Source organism: Sciurus vulgaris (assembly GCF_902686455.1).
Source record: "Sciurus vulgaris genome assembly, chromosome: 3".
Classification (NCBI taxonomy): domain Eukaryota; kingdom Metazoa; phylum Chordata; class Mammalia; order Rodentia; family Sciuridae; genus Sciurus; species Sciurus vulgaris.
In genome coordinates this window covers 22,451,096-22,479,054 of record NC_136463.1, presented here as the reverse complement: position 1 = coordinate 22,479,054, position 27,959 = coordinate 22,451,096, and the positions used below count along the sequence as shown (strand labels likewise).

General features: G+C 40.2%; 2 protein-coding genes across 9 annotated transcripts in view; both read right to left on the bottom strand.

The window, feature by feature from the left end:
- The window catches only part of LOC306657133 (uncharacterized protein), a gene marked incomplete at both ends in the record, with an annotated part of 516,259 nt that overhangs the window by 97,280 nt on the left and 391,020 nt on the right, over positions 1 to 27,959 (bottom strand). The gene's annotated exons all lie outside the window — the stretch shown is intronic.
- On the bottom strand, positions 2,906 to 3,481 carry LOC306657136 (uncharacterized protein; the record flags this gene model as incomplete). Its single annotated transcript, XM_079132881.1, has 1 exon — positions 2,906 to 3,481. One exon carries the CDS (start codon positions 3,479 to 3,481, stop codon positions 2,906 to 2,908), a length of 576 nt encoding a protein of 191 aa, XP_078989007.1.

Here is a 27,959-nt window from a genome sequence, read left to right as displayed (position 1 = left end):
CAGCATATTGGTGGCTCTTTCTTTTTAAGCAATCTCCCAGTCTATGTCTTTGGATTAATGAGGTTAGGCCATTAACATTCAGAGTTATTATTGAGATATGATTTCTATTTGTGGTCATTTTGGCTTACTTTTTTTTGTAACTTGACTGGTTTTCTCCTTCTATTGGCTTTTCCTCCCTTTGCTGACTTGCATTGCTGTTTTTCACTTCCTCCTCATGAAATTTTTGCTGAGAAAGTTCTGTAGTGCAGGCATTTTATTTTTAAATTCTTTTAACTTTTGATTATCATGGAAAGATTTTATTTCATCATCAAATCGGAGGGTTCATTTTGCTGGGCATAGGATTCTTGATTGGCATCCATGTTCTTTCAGAGATTGAAATTTATTGTTCCAGCTGCTTCTAGTGTTTAGAGTCTGGGCTGAACAATCTGCTGATATCTGTATTGGTTTCACCTTATATGTAATCTGACACTTTTTCCTCACGTTTAAAATCCTAACATTACTTCGTATGTTAGGTATTTTCATAATGATGTACCGTGGCGTGGACCTGTTGTAATTTTGTGCATTTGGCGTTCTATATGCCTCCTGTATATGATTTTTCATTTCATTATTCAGGTTTGGGAAACATTCTGATATTATTTCATTTAAGAGATTGTTGAATCCTTTGATTTGTACCTCTTTGCTTTCCTCAACTCCAATAATTCATAATTTTGGTCTTTTATGATATCACATAATTCGTACACTTTATATACTACACACACACACACACATATATATATATATATATATGTACATGATTATCAGACAAGTATGTACATGCTCAAATCGCAAGTCCAGGAAGAGAAAGTCAGCAATATCAAGGGGTCTGTATGTCGTTTCCTGACCCCATTCCCTTCCTCAACCATGGAGAATCTGTATCTTAATTCTTACCGTATTCTTATCATCTTTTCTATTTGTACCTTATTCACCTACATATACATTTCTAAACTGTACAGTTTAGTTGTCCATGACTTTGCATTTTACATTAATTGAATGACAGTATACAATTTTTTAAATTTTTATTCTTTGAGTCAATATGCTGGAGTATCAGAAATCGCCTGTAGGAGGCCTCACCATTTTCTACTTCCTGGTGTTCTCAGTTATTGTGCATGAACATGGCACGTGACTCTTATGCTTATGGTCAAGGATGGCCTCCCAGAGTGAGATACTGTGGATCTTGAAAAGGTGAGGTTTCCTGGGAAGTCATTAAGCCACTGGAAGCAGGCTCTGCAAAGGGACTGGGGGACTCCTGCTCTTTCTGTCTTTTTTTTTCCAGGTGGTGATGGGTGCAGTTTGCTTAAGGACACAGTTTTGCCTTTGCCATCCACAGGAAAGTCCCATAGAAATTCACCACTTTATCTTGACTCAAACCTCCAAAATGGTGAAAAAAAAAAAAGAAAGAAAAAGAAAAAACCCTGGTAAAGTAAGTTTGTTGCCTCAGTTATTTCCTTCCATTAATATGAAGGGAATAATAAAGGAGTTTATGCAATTGCCTCAGCTTTGACAACTTCCATCTAACCAATAGCATATGGCAACTGGATTAGAAGAATCCAGCTCCAGTGTAACAGTGATACTATTGGGAAAGAGTGGAGGACAATCTCCATTCAACAGCCAGGCAGCCTTGAGACCCATCACTGAGAGAGTCAAGGGTGGATGCCATTAAGAATGAGAGTTGCCCATCTGGTATTGTTCCCTGTCCCTCAGGTCCAGTGATGTAGTGATATATGCAGTCATATGTTAAAGGAAACTATGAGGAAGTTGGTTAGAAGTAACAATTTGCCTGGAAGATTTATTGGTTCAATGGACAGTCAGACTAGTAGCTGACCCTTACATTATAGAATGTATCCATGTTGTTAGATAAGTCGTTGAAGGATACCAACACTGAGAATAGGAGGACAGGGATCCCAGACTCTGTTCCCTGGACATTATACCAGAGAGAAAGACTTAGAAGTAGTAGTTGGGGAAGTGATAACAGGAAGCACTGTAGGGAATTTGGAAATTGATTCAGCACAGTACAGAGGACGTAGACAGTGAAGAGAACACCACTGGTGCAATGAGATGCAATGGAGGACTGGAAGTGTTCACCCAGGGGACACTCAGCTGGAGGTTTGCACCGGCTCCCATTCACGTGTTGAGCTCTGCTCCTGGACCCTTTAACACTGATGCCCAGAGCTCAGTCTTCATCTCGAAAAAGTCCTCACGCATTGAGGTCCAAGTGTTTCCTTCCCAGATCATCTTTGAGTTATAATGGTATTTAAAGATTTACAGATGATCTATCCACAAATTGACAGAGAAGGGCAATAACACAAAGGGAAAAATAGAGACACGATGCCATTACGTGCGTATGCCAGGAAAATTCAAATTTATTGAAGATGTGGGTCTATCTCCACACGAGACATCACATTAGAGAAGATTAAAGTCCAGAGGGGTAAAGTGAAATTAGAGGGAAATATAAAAATGTCAAGCTTGTTTACATTTTTACAAGATAGAGCAAGTGAGGCAATACAATTAGGGGCACATTCTATCAAAGAATCAGTTGGGATTATGGTGTCAAGTTGTTCCATCAGTCAAGGGCTCATACATGGAGTCCATGGAGAATATTGGTGGGAGAAGAAGAGGAGAGATCAGGTCAGATATCTCAGCAGTAGTTCCTCTGGAGCAGACTGAGGAGCAGCAGGTGGCTTGTAAACAAGTGAATGGAGTAGCAGGAAACACAGGAGGTGAGGGGCAGCACCAGGTTCTGCATCAGGTATTGTAGCAGCCTTTGGTGATGCAGCAGGATGGCTTAGAGGAGCCGGACATGTAGCACCTGGTGTGGGTGCCAGCACGGGGGCTGGCAGCACTCAGACTGTATCCAGGTTGGGTGTCATCAGCAGGAGCCGCAGCAGCTGGGGCGGCAGCAGGTGGTCCTGCAGCAGGTGGTCTGACAGCAGGTGGGGCGACAGCAGCAGGAGCCACAGCCACTGGAGCCACCACAGCCACTGCACCCACCACAGCCACTGGAGCAGCCACAGCTACCGCACCCACCACAGCAGGGGCTACAGCAGCAGCTGGGGCGACAGCAGGTGGTCCTGCAGCAGGTGGTCTGGCAGCAGGTGGGGCGACAGCAGCAGGAACCACAGCCACTAGAGCCACCACAGCCACTGCATCCGCCACAGCCACTGGAGCCCCCACAGCCACCGCAACCACCACAGCATGGGCGGCAGCAGGTGGTCCTGCAGCAGGTGGTCCTACAGCAGATGGGGCGGCAGCAGCAGGAGCCACAGCCACCGCACCCACCACAGCCACTGGAGCCACCACAGCCACCACAACCACCACAGCAGGGGCTGCAGCAGCAGCTCGGACGGCAGCAGGTGGTCCTGCAGCATGTTGTCTGGCAGCACCTGGGCTGGCAGCAGCCACAGCCCTGGCCAGAGCAGCAGGATCCACAACAGGAGTTGCACATGGTGTCAGAGATTGGAGGTTCTGTGGATGTTTCCAAGAAGGTGCGTTTGGAAAGTTTGAAGGCCTCTCTGTCCCACATCCCCTTTTATACCCTGAGAAGGGGCTGATGTCTTCATAGGTAACACCATTTCCTAGTCATTATATTAGTAAATGGACTATTATCAAATTAGGCCCGTTCATTTTGAGTTGACATTTCCAGGTGCATGGAAAACATGATTTCCTGTCATAGTGGGAGTACGTTCATTGTCAGCTGTTCCTTGATCATTTCTGAAGTGTTTTTCAGGCTCTCCTTCCTCAAAGAGAGGTGCCACATGACATTCTACCTCTTCCTGGTAGGCTACAGTGTCAGTGTGCATAGGGCATCATGTCTGTCTTGGGAATGGTTGACTTTATCACCCGTTATACTTTATGGGGACACAAAATGGAACAAGTAATTATTGTCTGATGCCTCATTCTTTATGGGTCTTCCGGGGAATGGAGTTTAAATGTGCATCATGGACCATGTAGAGAACAGGCATGTCATTAGGACATAATTCCCTTTCCAGAGTCTAAATCTTACTGTCCTTGCTCCATGTTTTACCAAAGACTGAGGTATTTTGTCAGGTGGAATCTATGGAGTGAAGCTGGATGTTACTCTTTCCTCTAAAACATATCTTTCAAAACTAAATTTGGGGACTCTTTTCACATATTGAATTATTTCTTTTCAAATTTTTAAAAATGAACACTTTTTATTTGCTCTTTTTAAAATTTTTCAATTTTATTTTATTATAAACAAATGGGAAACATGTTTCTCTGTTTGTACATGGCATAAAGGCATACCATTTGTGTAATCATAGATTTACATACAGTAATGTTGTTTGATTCATTCTGTTATTTCTTTCCTTCCCCCCACCCCTCCCACCCCTCTTTTCCTTCTATACAGAGCTTCCTTCCTTCATACTTGCCTCCCTCCCTAACCCTAACTCTAACCCTAACACTAACCCTTCCCTCCCCCCATTATGTGTCATCCTCCACTTATTAGCGATATCATTCTTCTTTGGCTTTTTGAGATTGGCTTATCTCACTTAGCATGATATACTCCAATTTCATCCATTTGCCTGCAAATGCCATAATTTTATCATTCTTTATGGCTGAGTAATATTCCATTGTATATATAAACCACAGTTTCCTTATCCACTCATCAATTGAAGGGCATCTAGGTTGGTATAAGTGATAGCAGAGTGTATTTTGATGTGCTATCCCTACAGGGAGTGTATCTTCCTATTCTTGTGTTAGTACATGGTGTGAACTTACACTAGTCATACACTCATATATGAGCATAGGGACGTTACATCTGATTCATTGGACTGTCTTTCCTTTATGTACCCCCTCCCATCCCTTCTTTTTCCGTTGATTAATCCAGTGAATTTCTAACCCTATGAACTTCTGCCACTTCTTATTGTGTGTTAGTATCCACATATCTTAGAGACTCTAGGGCTTTTTATTTTCTGGTATTGACTTACTTCATTCAGCATGATAGTCTCCTGTTCCAACCAATTATCTGTAAATGCCATAATTTCATTCGTTTTTATGGCTGAATAGTATTGCATTATATTTATATACCACACTATTTCCCATTCTTCTAAAGCACTGAGGTTCCTCGTTTTCCATATAACCCTATCCTGCCACTTACAGTCTCCACTGCATTTCGAGGCTCTGAAGATGCTATGTATGCTCTTTTTCATTGTTGTGAGTATTGATCTGATTTCAACGTATATGTTTATGGTCTAAGAAAGAAAAAAAAATCAGCGCAGCCAACAAAATTCAAAAGGAAATCAGAGTGAAAAAAGAAAACAGATATCTGGATAATCAGTATCAGCTGGCACATTTTCATAGTGAGGATGAAGTCAACATGCAAAGGTCACTGAATACCATTGTGAAAAGCCATTGACTAGTGTTGTAAAAATGAGGAATGTTGCCAGTCCATTGGTTGTTTCTCTGTTGGTCAAGACACAGGAAGGAAGAGACTATTAAGAGACTATTTGGTCTCTCTATGATGGCATCCTTCAGTGTCTTCATTATGTGTTATTTAAGTTCTTTACTAATTTTATTCTTTAATTTTTTTGTTCTATTTTGTTGTTCATGTCAGTAGAATTAACTTACACATTTTGATAGTGTAAAAGTATAAATTTTAAAGCATAATTTTAGTGTAAGAACATAAATTTTAAAGCAAAATTTTAGTGTAAAAGCATAATATTTGAAGCATAAATGATGTTTAATCCCTTATTTTTCTTATTATATATATTGTAGGATCACATCAGTCAGGCAGTCATGTATGTATCTGAGGTAATAATGTGTGTGTCACTCTACTGTCCTTCCTACCCCCATACCACTTGCCCTTCTATCACTCCCCTCTACCTTGGATGAAGTAACTCTTAAAGATATGATCCTTTTAATATTCCCATCATGTTAGTTTGCTGAGCAATCACCTGATTTTGGTGATCTCATTTTTAAGGCATGTGTGTTTAAGATGGGAGTATATGATTATTTCAATAATTCTATAATCTGAGTAGGGAGAGATTTCACTGGATTTGCTGTGCCAAAGAAGTAGAGGGAAAAAAGACAGATGAAAATAATTTTGATTACTGGGGAGATGTTTCCACATACATTTAGGGAGTTTGACAGAACCTTTTCACCATAGCTAAAAAGCAAGAAGACACTAGATATAGTGCACCATCTGGGCAATTACTACCACAAACAATGGTTCTCGATCCTAGCTGCAGCTGGATTACCCATGGGAACATTAAACACTGCCAATGCTTGGCTCCTGCCAACAGCAACATTGATGGAATTCCTCTGGGGAGGAACTTGGTCCTGTCCCTTGTTTATCCTGATATGAAGCAAAATTGAGACCCTCCTTGTTAAATTATCCCTATTACATGCATTGGAGTGATTCCAATTAAGAGCAGATGTCACGAAAATTACTAAATTTCAATGGATGCTCTCTCAATAATTGAGAAAATATCCTGAATGGGGAACAATAAAGTTTGAAGAACGTGGACTGGAAAACTGATATTCCTGTTTACTGCTTTGGATCAGTCTTGTACTCCCATGGGTGAGATGGAACAAAGAGCATTAGAAACAATGGGAAATCACTGTTCAGCACCGTGCACCGTGAAGGAGGGAACTCTAAACAGGGGACACACCGCTAACTCTACTCCGTGGCACATTTTACCCTTGAAATACAGCAGATAATTACTATTTGAACCACACTCACAAATTACCGGAATTCTGTGCAACCTTCACTTCTCCTATGACTTGAAGAAGTACATGAAGTGTGATGTTCTCCCAATAAATAGTTTTCTCTGTCTTTTTGGAATGCCCCGAGATAAAATAATCCTGATAATTAAGCACCAAGGAAATCTGAAAGAGGTGGACTCAGTCATCATTTGCAGGACCCATCCAAAAATTTGGTTGTGTCTGTGAGTAACCTGGGCACATCATGGTAGTCTATCCTTTAAAGAATAAGGAAACGGATTTTTGTTTTTAGGTGTCACTTACATGATGTTAGGGCACAGCCTTTTAAAAATACATGCATGTGGGTTTCAAGATGGCGGCCTAGAGGGTGGCTGCATTTCATGTTGCTCCAGGACTCAGGATTCAAAAGAGGAGATATTGAGACACTTGGGACCAACTCAAAGCAGCCGGGTGAGTCTCTCCCATTGGGGAGGCGTCCCGGATGGGACAGTGGTCCCGGAACGCAGGAAACTTTGTGAAGTAGAGCTGCCAGTGAGACGCCCCTCCCCCCGCTGGAGCAGTGCACTCGGACAACTAGGAGCGCCGAAAAGGTGGCCGCTTGGCACAGCGCTGGGACTCGGAGCAACCACTGGGGATCCGGCGGCTGCCCAGGGGAGGAGTGGCGAGGAGAGCTGTGTGGACTCAGGACACCGGGGCCTGCCCTGAGGAGGTGGAGGAGGAGCGTGGCCACTTGGATTCGGAGTGACTGCACCAGAGCTACAGGCGGTTGCCAGAAGAGAAACTCCGCGGCGAGCTGTTTGGACTCAGAACAACGCTTCTGAACCCCGGGGCCTGCCCTGAGGACGAGGAGGAGGAAGAGGAACGCGGCCGCTTGGATTCGGGGTGACTACACCAGAGCTTCAGGCGGTTGCCAGAGGAGAGGCTGCGTGGCGGGCTGTTTGGACTCGGACCACTTCTGAACCCCGGGGCCTGCTCGGAGGAGGAGGAGGAGGAGAAGCGCGGCGGGTCCTTTGGACTCGCAGTGACTGCATTGGCGCTCCAGGCGGCTGCTCAGAGGAGAAGGCGAGTGGTGAGTTGTTTGGACTTAAAGGGACAGCACCTGAACACAGGGGGGCTGCCTGGAGAGGAAGCGTGGTGGGTCGCTTGGTCTTGAGTGGCCGCACCAAGAGCTCCGGGCGGTTGCCCATAGGACCCGTGCAGCGGGTCACGTGGATTCAGAGCCACCCAGAGCGACCACTCCTGAACACTCGGGGGGTTATCTGGAGGAGGAGGAGGAACGGGGAGGGTCACTTCGACTCGGAGTGATTGACTGCCCAGGGCTACGGGTGGTTGGTGGGAGGTGGAGGCATGCAGTGAGTTTCTTGGACTCCTAGTGACCGCACCGGAATACTGGGCAGCTGTCTGGAGGAAGAGGCGTGTGGCGGGTCTCTGGGACTCAGAGAGATTGTACGGGGCCCCAGGTGGCTGCTCAGAGGAGGGGCCGCATAGCCAGGCAATTAGGGGCAGAGCAGGGTCCCAGGATCTAGGAGGCTTCTGGGTGGAAGAGCCGCACAGAGACAGGCTTAGGGCGGAGCAAAGGTTCCAGGCCTGAGGGCATATTCTCTGAGGAGGGGCAGCCTAAGGAGATTCATCTGCGAAGGGTGAGGCTCCCAGGCCCAGGAGGTAGGGCCGGGCCCCTGAGAACTTTGCAGAGGAAGGCAGCCCAGCCCAGGCGGTAGCTGTAATTGAGGGGAACCTCTAGGAGGGTACTGACCAGCGAGACCTCCCCACCGGGTGAGTCTTCCCTGCCGGGTGAGGTTTCCCCACAAGGACTGTAAAACTAGAGACTCAGGCCCAAACAGGCCTTGCCTCAGCCCGCAGCCTAGGTCCCCTTTGGATGACCATTGGTCAACAAGTGGAGGCACCTCTGCCCACTAGCAGGGATTATACACCTCCTGAAGGCCACCACTCCTAGAGAGGCAGCTTCCTTGTGGAGCTCCGCATTATCAACTTCCTCCAAGACTTCAGCCTACTGAAGGCTAAGGGGGGATATATATAGAAATCTTCAGGGACATTGTAAGTCAATAGAGGAAATCTGCAATATCTCAGCGGTCAACTGATACCTGAACAATATGAGAAAACAAGGAAAGAAAATGCTGCAAACAAATCTAGATGTTACATCAATAAAACCCAATGACAGCATGGCAGAAGAAATGACAGAAAAGGAGTTCAGAATGTACATAATTAAAATGATCAGAGAAGCAAACGATGAGATGAAAGAGCAAATGCAAGCATTGAATGATTGCACCAATCGACAGTTAAAAGAGCAAATACAGGAAGCAAAAGATCATTTCAATAAAGAGTTAGAGATATTGAAAAAAAACCAAACAGAAATCCTTGACATGAAAGAAACAATAAACCAAATTAAGAACTCCATAGAAAGCATATCCAATAGGATAGAACACCTGGAAGACAGAACCTCAGACATTGAAGACAAAATATTTAACCTTGAAAACAAAGTTGAACAAACAGAGAAGATGGTAAGAAATCATGAACAAGAATGTACAAGAACTATGGGATATCATGAAAAGGCCAAATTTAAGAATTATTGGGATTGAGGAAGGCCTAGAGAAACAAGCCAAAGGAATGAACAATTTATTCAATGAAATAATATCAGAAAATTTCCCAAATCTGAAGAATGAAATGGAAAATCAAGTTCAAGAGGCTTATAGGACTCCAAATACACAAAATTACAACAGACCCACACCAAGGCACATTATAATGAAAATACCTAACATACAAAATAAAGACAGAATTTTAAAAGCTGTGAGAGAAAAGAACCAAATTACATTCAGGGGGAAACCAATACGGATATCAGCAGACTTTTCAATCCAGACCCTAAAAGCTAGAAGGGCCTGGAACAACATTTTTCAAGCCCTGAAAGAAAATGGATGCCAACCAAGAATCTTATACCCAGCAAAACTTACCTTCAAATTTGACGATGAAATAAAATCCTTCCATGATAAACAAAAGCTAAAAGAATTTACAAAAAGAAAGCCAGCATTACAAAACATTCTCAGCAAAATATTCCATGAGGAAGAGATGAAAAACAAAGCAGCAAATCAACAAAGGGGGGAATTATCCTAAAGGAATTGTCAAATAAAGGAGGAAACAAGTTGTGTCAAAGAAATAAATAAATAGAATTTAAAAAATGAACCAAATTACCGGGAAACCAAATCATATCTCTATAATAACCCTGAATGTTAATGGCCTGAATTCATCAATCAAAAGACATAGACTGGCAGATTGGATTAAAAAGAAAGATCCAACAATATGTTGCCTGCAAGAGACTCACCTCATAGAAAAAGATACCCAAGACTAAAGGTGAAAGGATGGGGAAAAACATACCATGCGCATGGACTCAGCAAAAAAGCTGGAGTATCCATCCTCATTTCCGATAGTGTGGACTTCAAGCCAAAGTTAGTCAGAAGGGATAAAGAAGGTCATTTCATACTGCTTAAGGGAAGCATAAATCAGCAAGATATAACAATCATAAACATCTATGCCCCAAACAGTGGCTCATCCATGTATGTCAAACAAATCCTTCTCAATTGCAGAAACCAAATAGACCATAACACAATAATACTAGGTGATTTTAACACGCCTCTCTCACCACTGGACAGATCTTCCAAACAAAAATTGAACAAAGAAACCATAGATCTCAATAACACAATCAATAATTTAGACTTAACGGACATTTATAGAATATACCATCCAACCAAGAGCGAATACACTTTCTTCTCAGCAGCACATGGATCCTTCTCTAAAATAGACCATATATTACGCCACAAAGCTAATGTTAGCAAATACAAGAAGATAGAGACACTAGCATGTATTCTATCAGATCATAATGGATTGAAGTTAGAAATAAATGAAAGAGTAAAACACAGAAACTATTCCAACATCTGGAGATTAAAAAATATGCTATTATATGATGAATGGATAACAGAAGATATTAGGAAGGAAATTAAAAAATTCTTAGAGGTAAATGAGAACAAAGAAACATCATATCAAAATCTCTGGGACACTATGAAAGCAGTACTTAGAGGGAAATTTATTTCATGGAGCGCATTTAATAAAAGAAGTAAAACTCAACAAATAAACGACCTAACGCTACAGCTCAAAGCCCTAGAAAAAGAAGAACAGACCAACACCAAATGTAGTAGAAGACAGGAAATAGTTAAACTCAGAGCCGAAATCAATGAAATTGAAACAAAAGAAACAATACAAAAAATTGACAAAATAAATAGTTGGTTCTTCGAAAAAATAAACAAAATTGATAAACCTTTAGCCACACTAACAAAGAGAAGACGAGAGAAAACCCAAATCACTAAAATTCGGAATGAACAAGGAAATATCACAACAGACAGGATTGAAATACAAAACATAATTAGAAGCTATTTTGAAAATCTATACTCCAACAAAATAGAAAATTTCGAAGACATCAACAGGTTTCTAGAGACATATGAATTTCCTAAACTGAACGAGGAGGACATAAACAATTTAAATAGACCAATTTCAAGTACTGAAATAGAAGAAGTCATCAAAAGCCTTCCAACAAAGAAAAGTCCGGGAGCAGATGGGTTCTCAGCCGAGTTCTACAAAACCTTTAAAGAAGAGCTCATTCCAATACTTCTCAAAGTATTCCATAAAATAGAAGAGGAGGGAACCCTCCCAAACTCATTCTATGAAGCCAATATCACACTGATACCTAAACCAGACAGAGACTCATCAAGGAAAGAAAATTTCAGACCAATATCCTTAATGAACATCGACGCAAAAATTCTCAACAAAATTTTAGCAAATTGCATACAAAAACATATTAAAAAGATAGTGCACCATGATCAAGTGGGCTTCATCCCAGGTATGCAAGGTTGGTTCAACATCAGGAAATCAATAAGCGTAATTCACCATATTAATAGACTTAAAGTCAAGAATCACATGATTATTTCAATAGATGCAGAAAAAGCATTTGATAAAATACAGCACCCCTTCATGCTCAAAACACTAGAAAAAATAGGGATAGTGGGAACATTCCTTAACATTGTAAAGGCCATCTATGCTAAGCCCATGGCTAATATCATTCTAAATGGTGAAAAACTGAAAGCATTCCCCCTAAAAACTGGAACAAGGCAGGGATGCCCTCTTTCACCACTTCTATTCAACATCGTTCTTGAGACTCTGGCCAGAGCAATTAGACAAACCAAAGAAATTAAAGGGATACGAATTGGAAAAGAAGAACTCAAACTATCCCTGTTCGCTGATGACATGATTATATATTTAGAGGAACCTGGAAATTCCACCAGAAAACTCTTAGAACTCATAAGTGAATTCAGTAAAGTAGCAGGTTACAAGATCAATGCCCATAAATCCAACGCATTTTTATACATAAGTGATGAATCTTCAGAAAGAGAAATTAGGAAAACTACCCCATTCACATTAGCCTCGAAAAAAATAAAATACTTGGGAATCAATCTCACAAAAGAGGTGAAAGACCTCTACAATGAGAACTATACAACACTAAAGAAAGAAATTAAAGAACACCTTAGAAGATGGAAAGATCTTCCATGTTCTTGGATAGGAAGAATTAATATTGTCAAAATGGCCATACTACCTAAAGTGCTATACAAATTCAATGCAATTCCAATTAAAATCCCAATGACGTACCTTACAGAAATAGAGCAAGCAATTATGAAATTCATCTGGAAGAATAAGAAACCCAGAATAGCTAAAGCAATCCTTAGCAGGAAGAGTGAAACAGGGGGTATTGCAATACCAGATCTTCAACTCTACTACAAAGCAATAGTAACAAAAACGGCATGGTATTGGTACCAAAATAGAAAGGTAGATCAATGGTACAGAATAGAGGACACGGACACAAACCCAAATAAATACAATTTTCTCATACTAGACAAAGGGGCCAAAAATATGCAATGGAGAAAAGATAGCCTCTTCAACAAATGGTGCTGGGAGAATTGGAAATCCATATGCAACAGAATGAAACTAAACCCATATCTCTCACCATGCACGAAACTAAACTCAAAATGGATTAAGGACCTCGGAATCAGACCAGAGACCCTGCATCTTATAGAAGAAAAAGTAGGTCCAAATCTTCACCTTATTGGTCTAGGATCAGACTTCCTTAACAGGACTCCCATAGCACAAGAAATAAAAGCTAGAATCAACCACTGGGATAGATTCAAACTAAAAAGCTTTCTCTCAGCAAAGGAAACTATCAGCAATGCGAAGAAAGAGCCTACAGAGTGGGAGAATATCTTTGCCAATCATACTTCAGATAGAGCGCTAATCTCCAGAATCTATAAAGAACTCAAAAAACTCTACACGAAGAATACAAACAACCCAATCAACAAATGGGCTAAGGAAATGAATAGACACTTCACAGAAGAAGATCTACAGGCAATCAACAAACATATGGAAAAATGTTCAACATCTCTAGTAATAAGAGAAATGCAAATCAAAACTACCCTAAGATTCCATCTCACCCCAATTAGAATGGCGATTATCAAGAATACAAGCAACAACAGGTGTTGGCGAGGATGTGGGGAGAAAGGTACACTCTTACATTGCTGGTGGGGCTGCAAATTAGTGCAGCCACTCTGGAAAGCAGTGTGGAGATTCCTTAGAAAACTCGGAATGGACCCTCCATTTGACCCAGCTATCCCACTCCTTGGCCTATACCCAAAGGACTTAAAATCAGCATACTACAGAGATACAGCCACATCAATGTTCATAGCTGCTCAATTCACAATAGCCAGACTGTGGAACCAACCTAGATGCCCTTCAATTGATGAGTGGATAAAGAAACTGTGGTATATATATACAATGGAATATTACTCAGCCATAAAGAATGATAAAATTATGGCATTTGCCGGCAAATGGATGAAATTGGAGAATATCATGCTAAGTGAGATAAGCCAATCTCAAAAAGCCAAGGGACGAATGATATCGCTAATAAGTGGAGGATGACACATAATGGGGGGGAGGGAAGGGTTAGTGTTAGGGTTAGAGTTAGGGTTAGGGAGGGGGACAAGTATGGAGGAAGGAAGGACTGTATAGAGGGTAAAGAGGTGTGGGAGGGGTGGGGGGAAGGGAAAAAATAACAGAATGAATCAAACAACATTACTCTATGTAAATTTATGATTACACAAATGGTATGCCTTTGTGCCATGTACAAACAGAGAAACAACATGTATCCCATTTGTTTACAATAAAAAAAAAATACATGCATGCTATGTACTGTGTTCATAGCTATATGGAATAGGAGAAGTATTTGGATTACACTGTGTTATTAATGATAGGAGAATTGTGCACATCAGCCTTTCACCACAGTGAGCAAATTGCACGTAAGAATTTCTTGATGGAGGAGAGATTTGTTTTGGCTCATGTTATCAGAGTTTCAGTTCATTCTGAACAGACTATTTTGCATTGGGTCCCAATCAAAATAGAACACCATGGCAGAAGGGCATAGCAAATATGCCTTGCTGTGCTCCACTCATCCCAGTGAGGAAGCAGAGAGAGAGAAGGGGCCACAGGGAAGAGGTACCTTCCAGGACCCCCACCCCAGTGACCCACCTCCTTTAGCCATGCTCCACCTGCTTGCAGTTATCATCCAGTCCTTTCAAACTAGGATGTACTCTTAAGGTTATAGTCCTCGAAACCCAATCATTTCACCTTTGAACAATTCTTCATAAACACAGGGGTTCTGGGGAGAACTCTTATCTGTTCATATTCAACCCATAAACTTGCTCTAAGTGGAGACCCCTATAGTAACCATGTAGGTTGATAGGAATATTAATGTATTTTAAATACAACACTTTACAATGTATATCGAGTTGTTTTAAATATTTCAGTATATATAATGAGCAGTATTATCAGATTTGATATGAAGTGGTACATGTAAGCAGAACAGTATTCAAAGCAATAAAATTGTTGGTCTAGCATCAAATGGTTTTCCATTTCTCCTTGAAATATGTTCATTCATTTCTTATCTAAAATTGTTTTTCATATATTTGAATGAGTATTTCATTTCACCTGACTTCTTAAGAGAACATTTTTATTGGGCTGAGGGCACATGCCTGTAATGCCATACACTGAGAAGTCTGAGGCAAGAGAATCCCAATGGTGAGGTCAACCTGGAAGCTTAGGTAGGCCCTATATAAAAACAAAAATGAGAAGAGCTTGAGTTTTATCTCAGTGGTAAAGTACTCCTAGATAATACATCAGGTAACGGAGCAAACAATAACAACAAAATGGCAAAAAATTTAAAAATGCTAAATATTTTATTATGGGAATCCTATTTATTGCAAATATATGTAGATGTAGATATATACCTTATACTGGTCCTGGGCTTTTCTTGGTTGTAGACTTTTGATAGCTTCTTTTCTTTTGGTGCCTGAAATCGAACTCTTTAATTGTGTCTGTCTTCCTGATTCTGTTTTCGAGGATCATATGTCTCTAAAAATTCATCATGTCTTCCATATTTTCTATTTTGTTTCAGTAGAGATTTTCAAAGGAGCTTCTAATTATGTTATGTATTTCAATGATGTCTGTCTTGGTCTTTCCTTTTCCATCATGTATTCTAGTAATTTGAATTTCCTCTCTTCTTCTCTTCATTAGTGTGGCTAAGTGTTTATCAATTTTGTTTGGTTATTCACAGAACCAATTTTTGGTTTTGTCAATTTCCTGAATAGTTTGTCTTGTTTCAATTTCAGCAATTTCAGTTGTGATTTTAATGATTTGCTGTCTTGTACTACTTTTGGTGCTCTTGTGTTCTTCTTTCTGTAGGGCTTTGAGATGTAAGTTAGGTCATTTAGTTGTTGACTTTTTATTCTTTTAATGTATGAACTCAATGCAATGAACTTTCCTCTTAGTACTGCTTTCAGAGTATCCCAGGGGTTATGATGTGTTCTATCGTTTTTCTAGTTTACCTGTCAGAATATTTTTATGTTCTCCCTGATATCTGTTATCACTGCATCATTCAGTCGCATATTATTTAGTCTCCAGCTGTTGGAGTATTTTTTTTTTAATTTTATCATTGATTTCTAATTGCAGTCCGTTATGCTTTGACAGAATACAAGGTAGTAGTTCTATCTTTTTGTATTTACTAATGGCTGCTTTGTGACATAGCATATGGTCTATTTTTTTTAGAAAGATCCATGAGCTGCTGAGAAGAAAGTGTACTTGCTCGCTCATGGAATATATACTCTATAGGAGACTATATCATTGATTGTAATATTTAATTCTCTAGTTTCTTTGTTCAGTTTTTTTTTTTTTTTTGGATGATCTATCCAGTGGTGAGAGTGGTGTGTTAAAGTCACCCAGTATTATTGTGTTCTGGTCTATTGATTCTTGAAATTGTGAAGGATTTGTTTGATCTACATAGATGCTCCATTGTTTGGGGCATAAATATTTAAAATCATTTTGTCTTCCTTGTGTATGGTTGCCTGAAGCCATATGAAATATCCTTCTTTATCCCTCTTGACTAACTTAGGTGTGAAATGCACTTTATCTGATATGTGGATGGAGAACCCTGCTTTTCTTCTGAGTCCATGTGCATGGTATGCTTTTCTCCATCCTTTCACCTTTGGTCTGTGAATGTCTTTTTGTGTGAGATGAGTCTCTTGAGGGCAGCATATTGTTGACTCTTTTTTTCTAACCAATCTGCCAGTCTATGTCTTTTGATTAATGAATTTAGGCCATTAACATGCAGAGTTATTATTGAGATATGATTTCTATTCGTGGTCATTTTGGCTTACATTTTTTTGTAACTTGACTGGGTTTCTCCTTCTATTGGCTTTTCCTCCCTTTACTGAATTGCATTGTTGGTTTTCACTTCCTCCTCATGAAATATTTTGCTGAGAATGTTCTGTAGTGCCGGCATTATAGTTTTAAATTCTTTTAACTTTTGTTTATCATGGAAAGGTTTTATTTCACCATCAAATCGGAAGGTTAATTTTGCTGGGCATATGATTCGTGATTGGCATCCATGTTCTTTCAGAAATTGAAATTTATTGCTCCAGCTGCTTCTAGTTTTTAGAGTCTGGGCTGAAAATCTGCTGATATCTGTATTGGTTTCACCTTATAAATATTCTGACACTTTTCTCTCACAACGTTTAAAATCCTATCATTATTTTTTATGTTAGGAATTTTCATAATGATGTACTGTGGCGTGGACCTGTTGTAATTTTGTGCATTTGGCATTCTCTATGCCTCTTGTATATGAGTTTTCATTTCATTATTCAGGTTTGGGAAACATTTTGATATTATTTCATTTAACAGATTGTTGAATCCTTTGATTTGTACCTCTGTGCTTTCCTCAACTCCAATAATTCATAAATTTGGTCTTTTATGATATCACATAATTTGTACACTTTATATACTACATATTTATATATTTAAGTATTATACATAATTATCAGACAAGTATGTACATGCTCAAAACACAAGTCCAGGAAGAGAAAGTCAGCATTATGAAGGGGTCTGTATGTCTTTTCCAGACCCCCATCTCCCTTCCTCCACCATGAAGAATCTGTATCCTGATTCTTACCATATTCTTATCATCATTTTTCTTTGTACTTTATTCACGTACATATAAATTCTAAACTGTAAAACTTAGTTGTCCATGACTTTGAATTTTATATTAATAGAATGACCGTATACCATTTTTAAAATTTTTATTCTTTGAGTCAATATGCTGGAGTATCAGAAATCGCCTGTAGGAGGCCTCACCATTTTCTACTTCCTGGTGTTCTCAGTTATTGTGCATGAACATGGGACGTGACTCTTATGCTTATGGTCAAGGATGGCCTCCCAGAGTGAGATACTGTGGACCTTGAAAAGGTGAGGTTTCCTGGGAAGTCGTTAGACCACTAGAAGCAGGCTCTGCAAAGGGACTGGGGGACTCCTGCTCTTTCTGTCTTTTTCTTTCCAGGTGGTGATGGGTGCAGTTTACTTAAGGACACAGTTTTTCCTTTGCCATCCACAGGAAAGTCCCATAGAAAATTCACCACTTTATCTTGACTCAAACCTCCAAAAGGTGAAAAAAAAAAAAAAAAAAAAAAGAAAAAGAAAAAGAAAAATCCCTGTTAAAGTAAGTTTGTTGCCTCAGTTATTTCCTTCCATTAACATGAAGGGAATAATAAAGAAGTTCATGCAATTGCCTCAGCTTTGAGAACTTCCATCTAACCAATAGCATATGGGAACTGTCAGCATTTATGTTACAAAGACTCAGACATTCCTGTAGACAATCGACCTTGTTTTACAGGCTCTCCTTCTGTCACTGGATTAGAAGAATCCAGCTCCAGTGTAACAGTGATACTATTGGGAAAGAGTGGAGGACAATCTCCATTCAACAACCAGGCAGCCTTGAGACCCATCACTGAGAGAGTCAAGGGTGGAGGCCATTAAGAATGAGAGTTGACCATCTGGTATTGTTCCCTGCCCCTCAGGTCCAGTGATATAGTGATATATCCAGTCATATGTTAAAGGAAACTATGAGGAAGTTGATTGGAAGTAACAATTTGCTTGGAAGATTTATTGGTTCAATGAACAGTCAGACTAGTAGCTGACCCTTACATTATAGAATGTATCCATGTTGTTAGATAAGTCGTTGAAGGATACCAACACTGAGAATAGGAGGACAGGGATCCCAGACTCTGTTCCCTGGACATTATACCAGACATAAAGACTTAGATGTAGTAGTTAGGGAAGTGATAACAGGAAGCACTGCAGGGAATTTGGAAATTGATTCAGCACAGTACAGAGGACGTAGACAGTGAAGAGAACACCACTGGTGCAATGAGATGCAATGGAGGACTGGAAGTGTTCACCCAGGGGACACTGAGCTGGAGGTTTGACCGGCTCCCATTCACGTGTTGAGCTCTGCTCCTGGACCCTTTAACAGTCCTGCCCAGAGCTCAGTCTTCATCTCGAAAAAGTCCTCAGGCATTGAGGTCCACGTGTTTCCTTTCCAGATCATCTTTGAGTTATAATTGTATTTAAAGGTTTACAGATGATCTATCCACTAATTGACAGAGAAGGGCAATAACACAAAGGGAAAAATAAAGAGACACGATGCCATTATGTGCGTATGCCAGGAAAATTCAAATTTATTGAAGATGTGGATCTATCTCCACATGAGATATCACGTTAGAGAAAATTAAAGTCCAGAGGGATAAAGTGAAATTAGAGGGAAATATAAAATGTCAAACTTTTTTACATTTTTACTAGATAGAGCAAGTGAGGCAATACAATTAGTGGCACACTGTATCAAAGAATCAGTTGGGATTATGGTGTCAAATTGTTCCATCAGGAAGGGCTCATAAATGGAGTCCATGGAGAATATTGGTGGGAGAAGAAGAGGAGAGATCAGGTCAGATATCTCAGCAGTAGGTCCTCTAGAGCAGACTGAGGAGCAGCAGGTGGCTTGTAAACAAGTGAATGGAGTAGCAGGAAACACAGGAGGTGAGGGGCAGCACCAGGTTCTGTATCAGGTATTGTAGCAGCCATTGGTGATGCAGCAGGATGGCCTAGAGGAGCCGGACATGTAGCAACTGGGGTGGGTGCCAGCAAGGGGGCTGGCAGCACTCAGACTGTATCCAGGTTGGGTGTCATCAGCAGGAGCCACAGCCGCTGGGGCGGCAGCAGGTTGTCCTACAGCAGGTGGTCTGACAGCAGGTGGGGCGACAGCAGCAGGAGCCACAGCCACTGGAGCCACCGCAGCCACTGCACCCACCACAGCCACTGGAGCAACCACAGCCACTGCACCCACCACAGCAGGGGCTACAGCAGCAGCTGGGGCGGCAGCAGGTGGTCCTGCAGCAGGTGATCTGGCAGCAGGTGGGGCGACAGCAGCAGGAGCCACAGCCACTGGAGCCACCACAGCCACCACACCCACCACAGCCACTGGAGCCACCACAGCCACCGCACCCACCACAGCCACTGGAGCCACCACAGCCACCACAACCACCACAGCAGGGGCGGCATAAGGTGGTTCTGCAGCAGGTGGTCCTACAGCAGATGGGGCGGCAGCAGCAGGAGCCACAGCCACCGCAGCCACCACAGCCACTGGAGCCACCACAGCCACCGCACCCACCACAGCCACTGGAGCAACCACAGCCACTGCACCCACCACAGCAGGGGCTGCAGCAGCAGCTGGGACGGCAGCAGGTGGTCCTGCAGCACGTTGTCTGGCAGCACCTGGGCTGGCAGCAGCCACAGCCCTGGCCAGAGCAGCAGGATCCACAACAGGAGTTGCACATGGTGTCAGAGGATGGAGGTTCTGGGGATGTTTCCAGGAAGGTGTGTTTGGAAGGTTTGAATGCCTCTCTGTCCCACATCACATTTATACCCTGAGAAGGGTCTTATGTGTTCATAGGTAACACCTTTCCTAGTCATTATATTAGGAAATGCACTATTATCAAATTAGGCCCATTCATTTTGAGTTGACATTTCCAGGTGCATGGAAAACATGATTTCCTTTCATAGTGGGAGTGCGTTCATTGTCAGTTCTTCCTTGATCATTTCTGAAGTGTTTTTCAGGCTCTCCTTCCTCAAAGCGAGGTGCCACATGACATTCTACCTCTTCCTGGTGGGCTACAGTGTCATTGTGCATAGGACATCATGTTTGTCTTGGGAAAGGTTGACTTTATCAGCCCGTTTCTCTTTATGGGGACACAAAATGGAACAACTAATTTTTGTCTGATGCCTCATTCTTTATGGGTCTTCTGGGGAATGGAGTTTAAATGTGCATCATGGACCATGTAGAGAGCAGGCATGTCATTAGGACATAATTCCCTTTCCAGAGTCTAAGTCTTAATGTCCATGCTCCAGGTTTTACCAAAGACTAAGGTATTTTGTCATTTGGAATCTATGGAGTGAAGCTGGATGTTACTCTTTCCTCTAAAACAAATCTTTCAAAACTAAATTTGGGGACTCTTTTCACATATTGAATTATTTCTTTTCAAATTTTTAAAAATGAACGCTCTTTTTATTTGTTCTTTTTAGGCATACGTGATAGTAGAATGTATTTTGATGTGCTATCCCTACAGGGAGTATAACTTTCTATTCTTGTGTTAGTACATGGTGTGAACTTACACTGGTCATACACTTATATATGAGCATAGGATCATTACATCTGATTCATTGAACTGTCTTTCCTTTATGTACCCCCCTCCCATCCCTTCTTTTTCCGTTGATTAATCCAGTGAATTTCTAACACAATGAACTTCTGCCACTTCTTATTGTGTGTTAGCATCCACATATCTTAGAGACTCTAGGGCTTTTTATTTTCTGGTATTGACTTACTTCATTCAGCATGATAGTCTCCTGTTCCAACCAATTATCTGTAAATGCCATAATTTCATTCGTTTTTATGGCTGAATAGTATTTCATTAAATTTATATACCACACTTTTTTCCATTCATCTAAAGTACTGAGGTTCCTCGTTTCCCAAATAACCCCCACCTGCCACTTATAGTCTCAACTGCATTTCAAGGCTCTGAAGATGCTATGTATGCTCTTTTTCATTGTTGTGAGTATTGATCTGATTTCACCGTATATGTTTATGGTCTAAGAAAGAAAAAAAAAATCAACCCATGCAACAAAATGCAAAAGGAAATCAGAGTGAAAATAGAAAAAGAGATATCTGGATAATCAGTATCATCTGGCACATATTCATAGTGAGGATGAAGTCAACATGCAAAGGTCACTGAATACCATTGTGAAAAGCCATTGACTAGTGTTGTAAAAATGAGGAATGTTGCCAGTCCATTGGTTGTTCCTCTGTTGGTCAAGACACAGGAAGGAAGAGACTATTTGGTCTCTCTCTGATGGCATCCTTCAGTGTCTTCATTATGTGTTATTTATGTTCTTTACTAATTTTATTCTTCAATTTTTTTGTTCTATTTTGTTGTTCATGACAGCAGAATTAACTTACACATTTTGATAGTGTAAAAGTATAAATTTTAAAGCATAATTTTAGTGTAGGAACATAAATTTTAAAGCAAAATTTTAGTGTAAAAGCATAATATTTCAAGCATAAATGATGTTTAATCCCTTATTTTTCTTATTATATATGTTGTAGGATCACATCAGTCAGGCAGTCATGTATGTATGAGGTAATAATGTGTGTGTCACTCTACTGTCCTTCCTACCCCCATACCACTTGCCCTTCTATCACTCCCCTCTACCTTGGATGAAGTAACTCTTAAGGATATGATCCTTTTAATATTCCCATCATGTTAGCTTGCTGAGCAATCACCTGATTTTGGTGATCTCACATTTAAGGCATGTGTGGTTAAGATGGGAGTATATGATTATTTCAATAATTCTATATTCTGAGTAGGGAGAGATTTCACGGGATTTCCTGTGCCAAAGAGGTAGAGGGAAAAAAGACCGAGGAAAATAATTTTGATTACTGGGGAGATGTTTCCACATACATTTAGGGAGTTTGACAGAACCTTTTCACCATAGCTAAAAAGCAAGAAGACACTAGATATAGTGCACCATCTGGGCAATTACTACCACAAACAATGGTTCTCGATCCTAGCTGCAGCTGGATTACCCATGGGAACATTAAACACTGCCAATGCTTGGCTCCTGCCAACAGCAACATTGATGGAATTCCTCTGGGGAGGAACTTGGTCCTGTCCCTTGTTTATCCTGATATGAAGCAAAATTGAGACCCTCCTTGTTAAATTATCCCTATTAGATGCATTGGAGTAATTCCAATTAAGAGCAGATGTCACGAAAATTACTAAATTTCAATGGATGCTCTCTCAATAATTGAGAAAATATCCTGAATGGGGAACAATAAAGTTTGAAGAACGTGGACTGGAAAACTGATATTCCTGTTTACTACTTTGGATCAGTCTTGTACTCCCATGGGTGAGATGGAACAAAGAGCATTAGAAACAATGGGAAATCACTGTTCAGCACCGTGCACCGTGAAGGAGGGAACTCTAAACAGGGGACACACCGCTAACTCTACTCCGTGGCACATTTTACCTGTGAAATACAGCAGATAATTACTATTTGAACCACACTCACAAATTACCAGAATTCTGTGCAAACTTCACTTCTCCTATGACTTGAAGAAGTACATGAAGTGTGATGTTCTCCCAATAAATAGTTTTCTCTCTCTTTTTGGAATGCCCCGAGATAAAATAATCCTGATAATTAAGCACCAAGGAAATCTGAAAGAGGTGGACTCAGTCGTCATTTGCAAGATCCATCCAAAAATTTGGTTGTGTCTGTGAGAAACCTGGGCACATCATGGTAGTCTATCCTTTAAAGAATAAGGAAATGGATTTTTGTTTTTAGGTGTCACTTACATGATGTTAGGGCACAACCTTTTCAAAATACATGCATGCTATGTACTGTGTTCACAGCTATATGGGATAGGAGAAGTATTTGGATTACACTGTGTTATTAATGATAGGAGAATTGTGCACATCAGCCTTTCACCACAGTGAGCAAATTGCACGTAAGAATTACTTGATGGAGGAAAGATTTGTTTTGGCTCATGTTATCAGAGTTTCAGTTCATTCTGGACAGACTACTTTGCATTGGGTCCCAATCAAATAGAACACCATGGCAGAAGGACATAGTGAATATGCCTTGCTGTGCTCCATTCATCCCAGCGAGGAAGCAGAGAGAGAGAAGGGGCCACAGGGAAGAGGTACCTTCCAGGATCCCACACCCCAGTGACCCACCACCTCCAGCCATGCACCACCTGCCTGCAGTTATCATTCAGTCCTTTCAAACTAGGATGTACTCTTAAGGTTATAGTCCTCACAATTCAATCATTTCACCTTTGAACAATTCTTCATAAACACAGGGGTTCTTGGGAGAACTCTTATCTGTTAATGTTCAACCCATAAACTCGCTCCAATTGGAGACCTCTACAGTAACCACGTAGGTTGATAGGAATATTATTGTACTTTAAATCCAACCATTTACTTTACAATGAAAATCGAGTTGTTTCAAATATTTCAGTATATATAATGAGCAGTATTATCAGATTTGATATGAAGTGGTACATGTAAGCAGAACAGTATTCAAAGCAATAAAATTGTTGGTCTAGCATCGATTGGCTTTCCATTTCTCCTTGAAATATCTTCATTCATTTCGTATCTAAAATTGTTTTTCATATATTTGAATGAGTATTTCAATTCACCTGACTTCTTAAGAGAACATTTTTATTGGGCTGAGGGCACATGCCTGTAATGCCATACACTGAGAAGTCTGAGGCAAGAGAATCCCAATGGTGAGGTCAACCTGGAAGCCTAGGTAGGCCCTATATAAAAACAAAAATGAGAAGAGCTTGAGTTTTATCTCAGTGGTAAAGCACTCCTAGATAATACGCCAGGTAACAGAGAAAACAGTAACAACAAAATGGTAAAAAATTTAAAAATGCCAGATATTTTATTATGGAAATCCCATTTATTGCAAATACATGTAGATGTCGATATATATCTTTTACTGGTCCTGGGCTTTGCTTGGTTGTAGACTTTTGATCGCTTCTTCTCTTTTGGGCTTGAAATTGATCTCTTTAATTGTGTCTGTCTTCCTGATTCTGTTTTGGAGGATCATATGTCTCTAGAAATTCATCATGTCTTTCATATTTTCTATGTTGTTGCAGTGGAGATTTTCAAAGGAGCTTCTATTTATGTTATGTATTTCAATGATGGCTGTCTTGGTCTTTCCTTTTCCATCATGTATTCTAGTAATTTAAATTTCCTCTCTTCTTCTTTTCATTAGTGTGGCTAAGGGTTTATCAATGTTGTTTCCTTATTCAAAGAACCAATTTTTGGTTTTTGTCAATTTTCTGAATACTTTCTCTTGTTTCAATTTCAGCAATTTCAGTTCTGATTTTAATGATTTTAATGACTACTTTTGGTGCTGATGTGTTCTTCTTTCTGTAGGGCTTTGAGATGTAAGTTAGGTCATTTAATTGTTGACTTTTTATTCTTTTAATGTATGAACTCAATGCAATGAACTTTCCTCTTAGTATTGCTTTCAGAGTATCCCAGGGGTTATGATGTGTTCTATCGTTTTTCTGGTTTACCTGTCAGAATATTTTTATGTTCTCCCTGATGTCTGTTATCACTGCATCATTCAGTAGCATATTATATAGTCTCCAGCTGTTGAAGTAGTATTTGTTTTTTATTTTATCATTGATTTCTATTTGCAGTCCATTATGCTCTGACAGAATATAAGGTAGTAGTTTTTGTATTTACTAATGGCTGCTTGGTGGCATAGCATATAGTCTATTTTGGAGTAAGATCCATGAGCTGCTGAGAAGAAAGTGTACTTGCTCGCTCATGGATGACATGGAACATATACTCTATATGAGACTATATCATTGATTGTATTATTGAAATCTCTAGTTTCTTTGTTCAGTTTTTGTTTGGATGATCTATCCAGTGGTGAGAGTGGTGTGTTAAAGTCACCGAGTATTATTGTGTTCTGGTCTATTGATTCTTGAAATTGTGAAGGATTTGTTTGAACTACATAGATGCTCCATTGTTTGGGGCATAAATATTTAAAATCATTATGACTTCCTGGTGTGTGGTTGCCTGAAGCAATATGAAATATCCTTCTTTATCCCTTTTGACTAACTTAGGTTTGAAATGCACTTTATCTGATATAGGGTTGGAGACCCCTGCTTTTCTTCTGAGTCCATGTGCAGGGTATGCTTTTCTCCATTCTTTCACTTTTAGTCTGTGAATGTCTTTTTGTGTGAGATGAGTCTCTTGAGGGCAGCATATTGGTGGCTCTTTCTTTTTAAGCAATCTCCCAGTCTATGTCTTTGGATTAATGAGGTTAGGCCATTAACATGCAGAGTTATTATTGAGATATGATTTCTATTCGTGGTCATTTTGGCTTACTTTTTTTTGTAACTTGACTGGTTTTCTCCTTCTATTGGCTTTTCCTCCCTTTGCTGACTTGTATTGCTCTTTTTCACTTCCTCCTCATGAAATTTTTGCTGAGAAAGTTCTGTAGTGCAGGCATTTTATTTTTAAATTCATTTAACTTTTGATTATCATGGAAAGATTTTATTTCATCATCAAATCGGAGGGTTCATTTTGCTGGGCATAGGATTCTTGATTGGCATCCATGTTCTTTCAGAGATTGAAATTTATTGTTCCAGCTGCTTCTAGTTTTTAGAGTCTGGGCTGAATAATCTGCTGATATCTGTATTGGTTTCACATTATATGTAATCTGACACTTTTTCCTCACGTTTAAAATCCTAACATTACTTCGTATGTTAGGTATTTTCATAATGATGTACCGTGGCGTGGACCTGTTTAATTTTGTGCATTTGGCGTTCTATATGCCTCCTGTATATGATTTTTCATTTCATTATTCAGGTTTGGGAAACATTCTGATATTATTTCATTTAAGATATTGTTGAATCCTTTGATTTTTATCTCTGTGCTTTCCTCAACTCCAATAATTCATAAATTTGTTCTTTTATGATATCACATAATTCGTAAACTTTATATACTACATATTTATATATATAAGTATTATACATAATTATCAGACAAGTATGTACATGCTCAAATCACAAGTCCAGGAAGAGAAAGTCAGCAATATCAAGGGGTCTGTATGTCTTTTCCTGACCCCATCTCCCTTCCTCCACCATGGAGAATCTGTATCTTAATTCTTACCGTATTCTTATCATCTTTTCTATTTGTACTTTATTCACCTACATATACATTTCTAAACTGTACAGTTTAGTTGTCCATGACTTTGAATTTTATATTAATAGAATGACCGTATACCATTTTTAAAATTTTTATTCTTTGAGTCAATATGCTGGAGTATCAGAAATCGCCTGTAGGAGGCCTCACCATTTTCTACTTCCTGGTGTTCTCAGTTATTGTGCATGAACATGGGACGTGACTCTTATGCTTATGGTCAAGGATGGCCTCCCAGAGTGAGATACTGTGGACCTTGAAAAGGTGAGGTTTCCTGGGAAGTCGTTAGACCACTGGAAGCAGGCTCTGCAAAGGGACTGGGGGACTCTTGCTCTTTCTGTCTTTTTCTTTCCAGGTGGTGATGGGTGCAGTTTGCTTAAGGACACAGTTTTTCCTTTGCCATCCACAGGAAAGTCCCATAGAAATTCACCACTTTATCTTGACTCAAACCTCCAAAATGGTGAAAAAAAAAAAAAAAAAAAAAAAGAAAAAGAAAAAGAAAAAAACCCTGGTAAAGTAAGTTTGTTGCCTCAGTTATTTCCTTCCATTAATATGAAGGGAATAATAAAGGAGTTTATGCAATTGCCTCAGCTTTGACAACTTCCATCAACCAATAGCATATGGGGACTGTCAGCATTTATGTTACAAAGACTCAGACATTCCTGTAGATAATCGACCTTGTTTTACAGGCTCTCCTTCTGTCACTGGATTAGAAGAATCCAGCTCCAGTGTAACAGTGATACTATTGGGAAAGAGTGGAGGACAATCTCCATTCAACAGCCAGGCAGCCTTGAGACCCATCACTGAGAGAGTCAAGGGTGGAGGCCATTAAGAATGAGAGTTGCCCATCTGGTATTTTTCCCCGTACCTCATTTCCAGTAATATAGTGATATATCCAGTCATATGTTAAAGGAAACTATGAGGAAGTTGATTGGAAGTAACAATTTGCTTGGAAGATTTATTGGTTCAATGGACAGTCAGACTAGTAGCTGACCCTTACATTATAGAATGTATCCATGTTGTTAGAAAAGTCGTTGAAGGATACCAACACTGAGAATAGGAGGACAGGGATCCCAGACTCTGTTCCCTGGACATTATACCAGAGAGAAAGACTTAGAAGTAGTAGTTGGGGAAGTGATAACAGGAAGCACTGCAGGGAATTTGGAAATTGATTCAGCACAGTACAGAGGACGTAGACAGTGAAGAGAACACCACTGGTGCAATGAGATGCAATGGAGGACTGGAAGTGTTCACCCAGGGGACACTGAGCTGGAGGTTTGCACTGGCTCCCATTCACGTGTTGAGCTCGCTACTGGAACTTTAACACTGATGCCCAGAGCTCAGTCTTCATCTCGAAAAAGTCCTCACGCATTGAGGTCCAAGTGTTTCCTTCCCAGATCATCTTTGAGTTATAATTGTATTTAAATATTTATAGATGTTCTATCCACAAATTAACTGAGAAGGGCAACAACACAA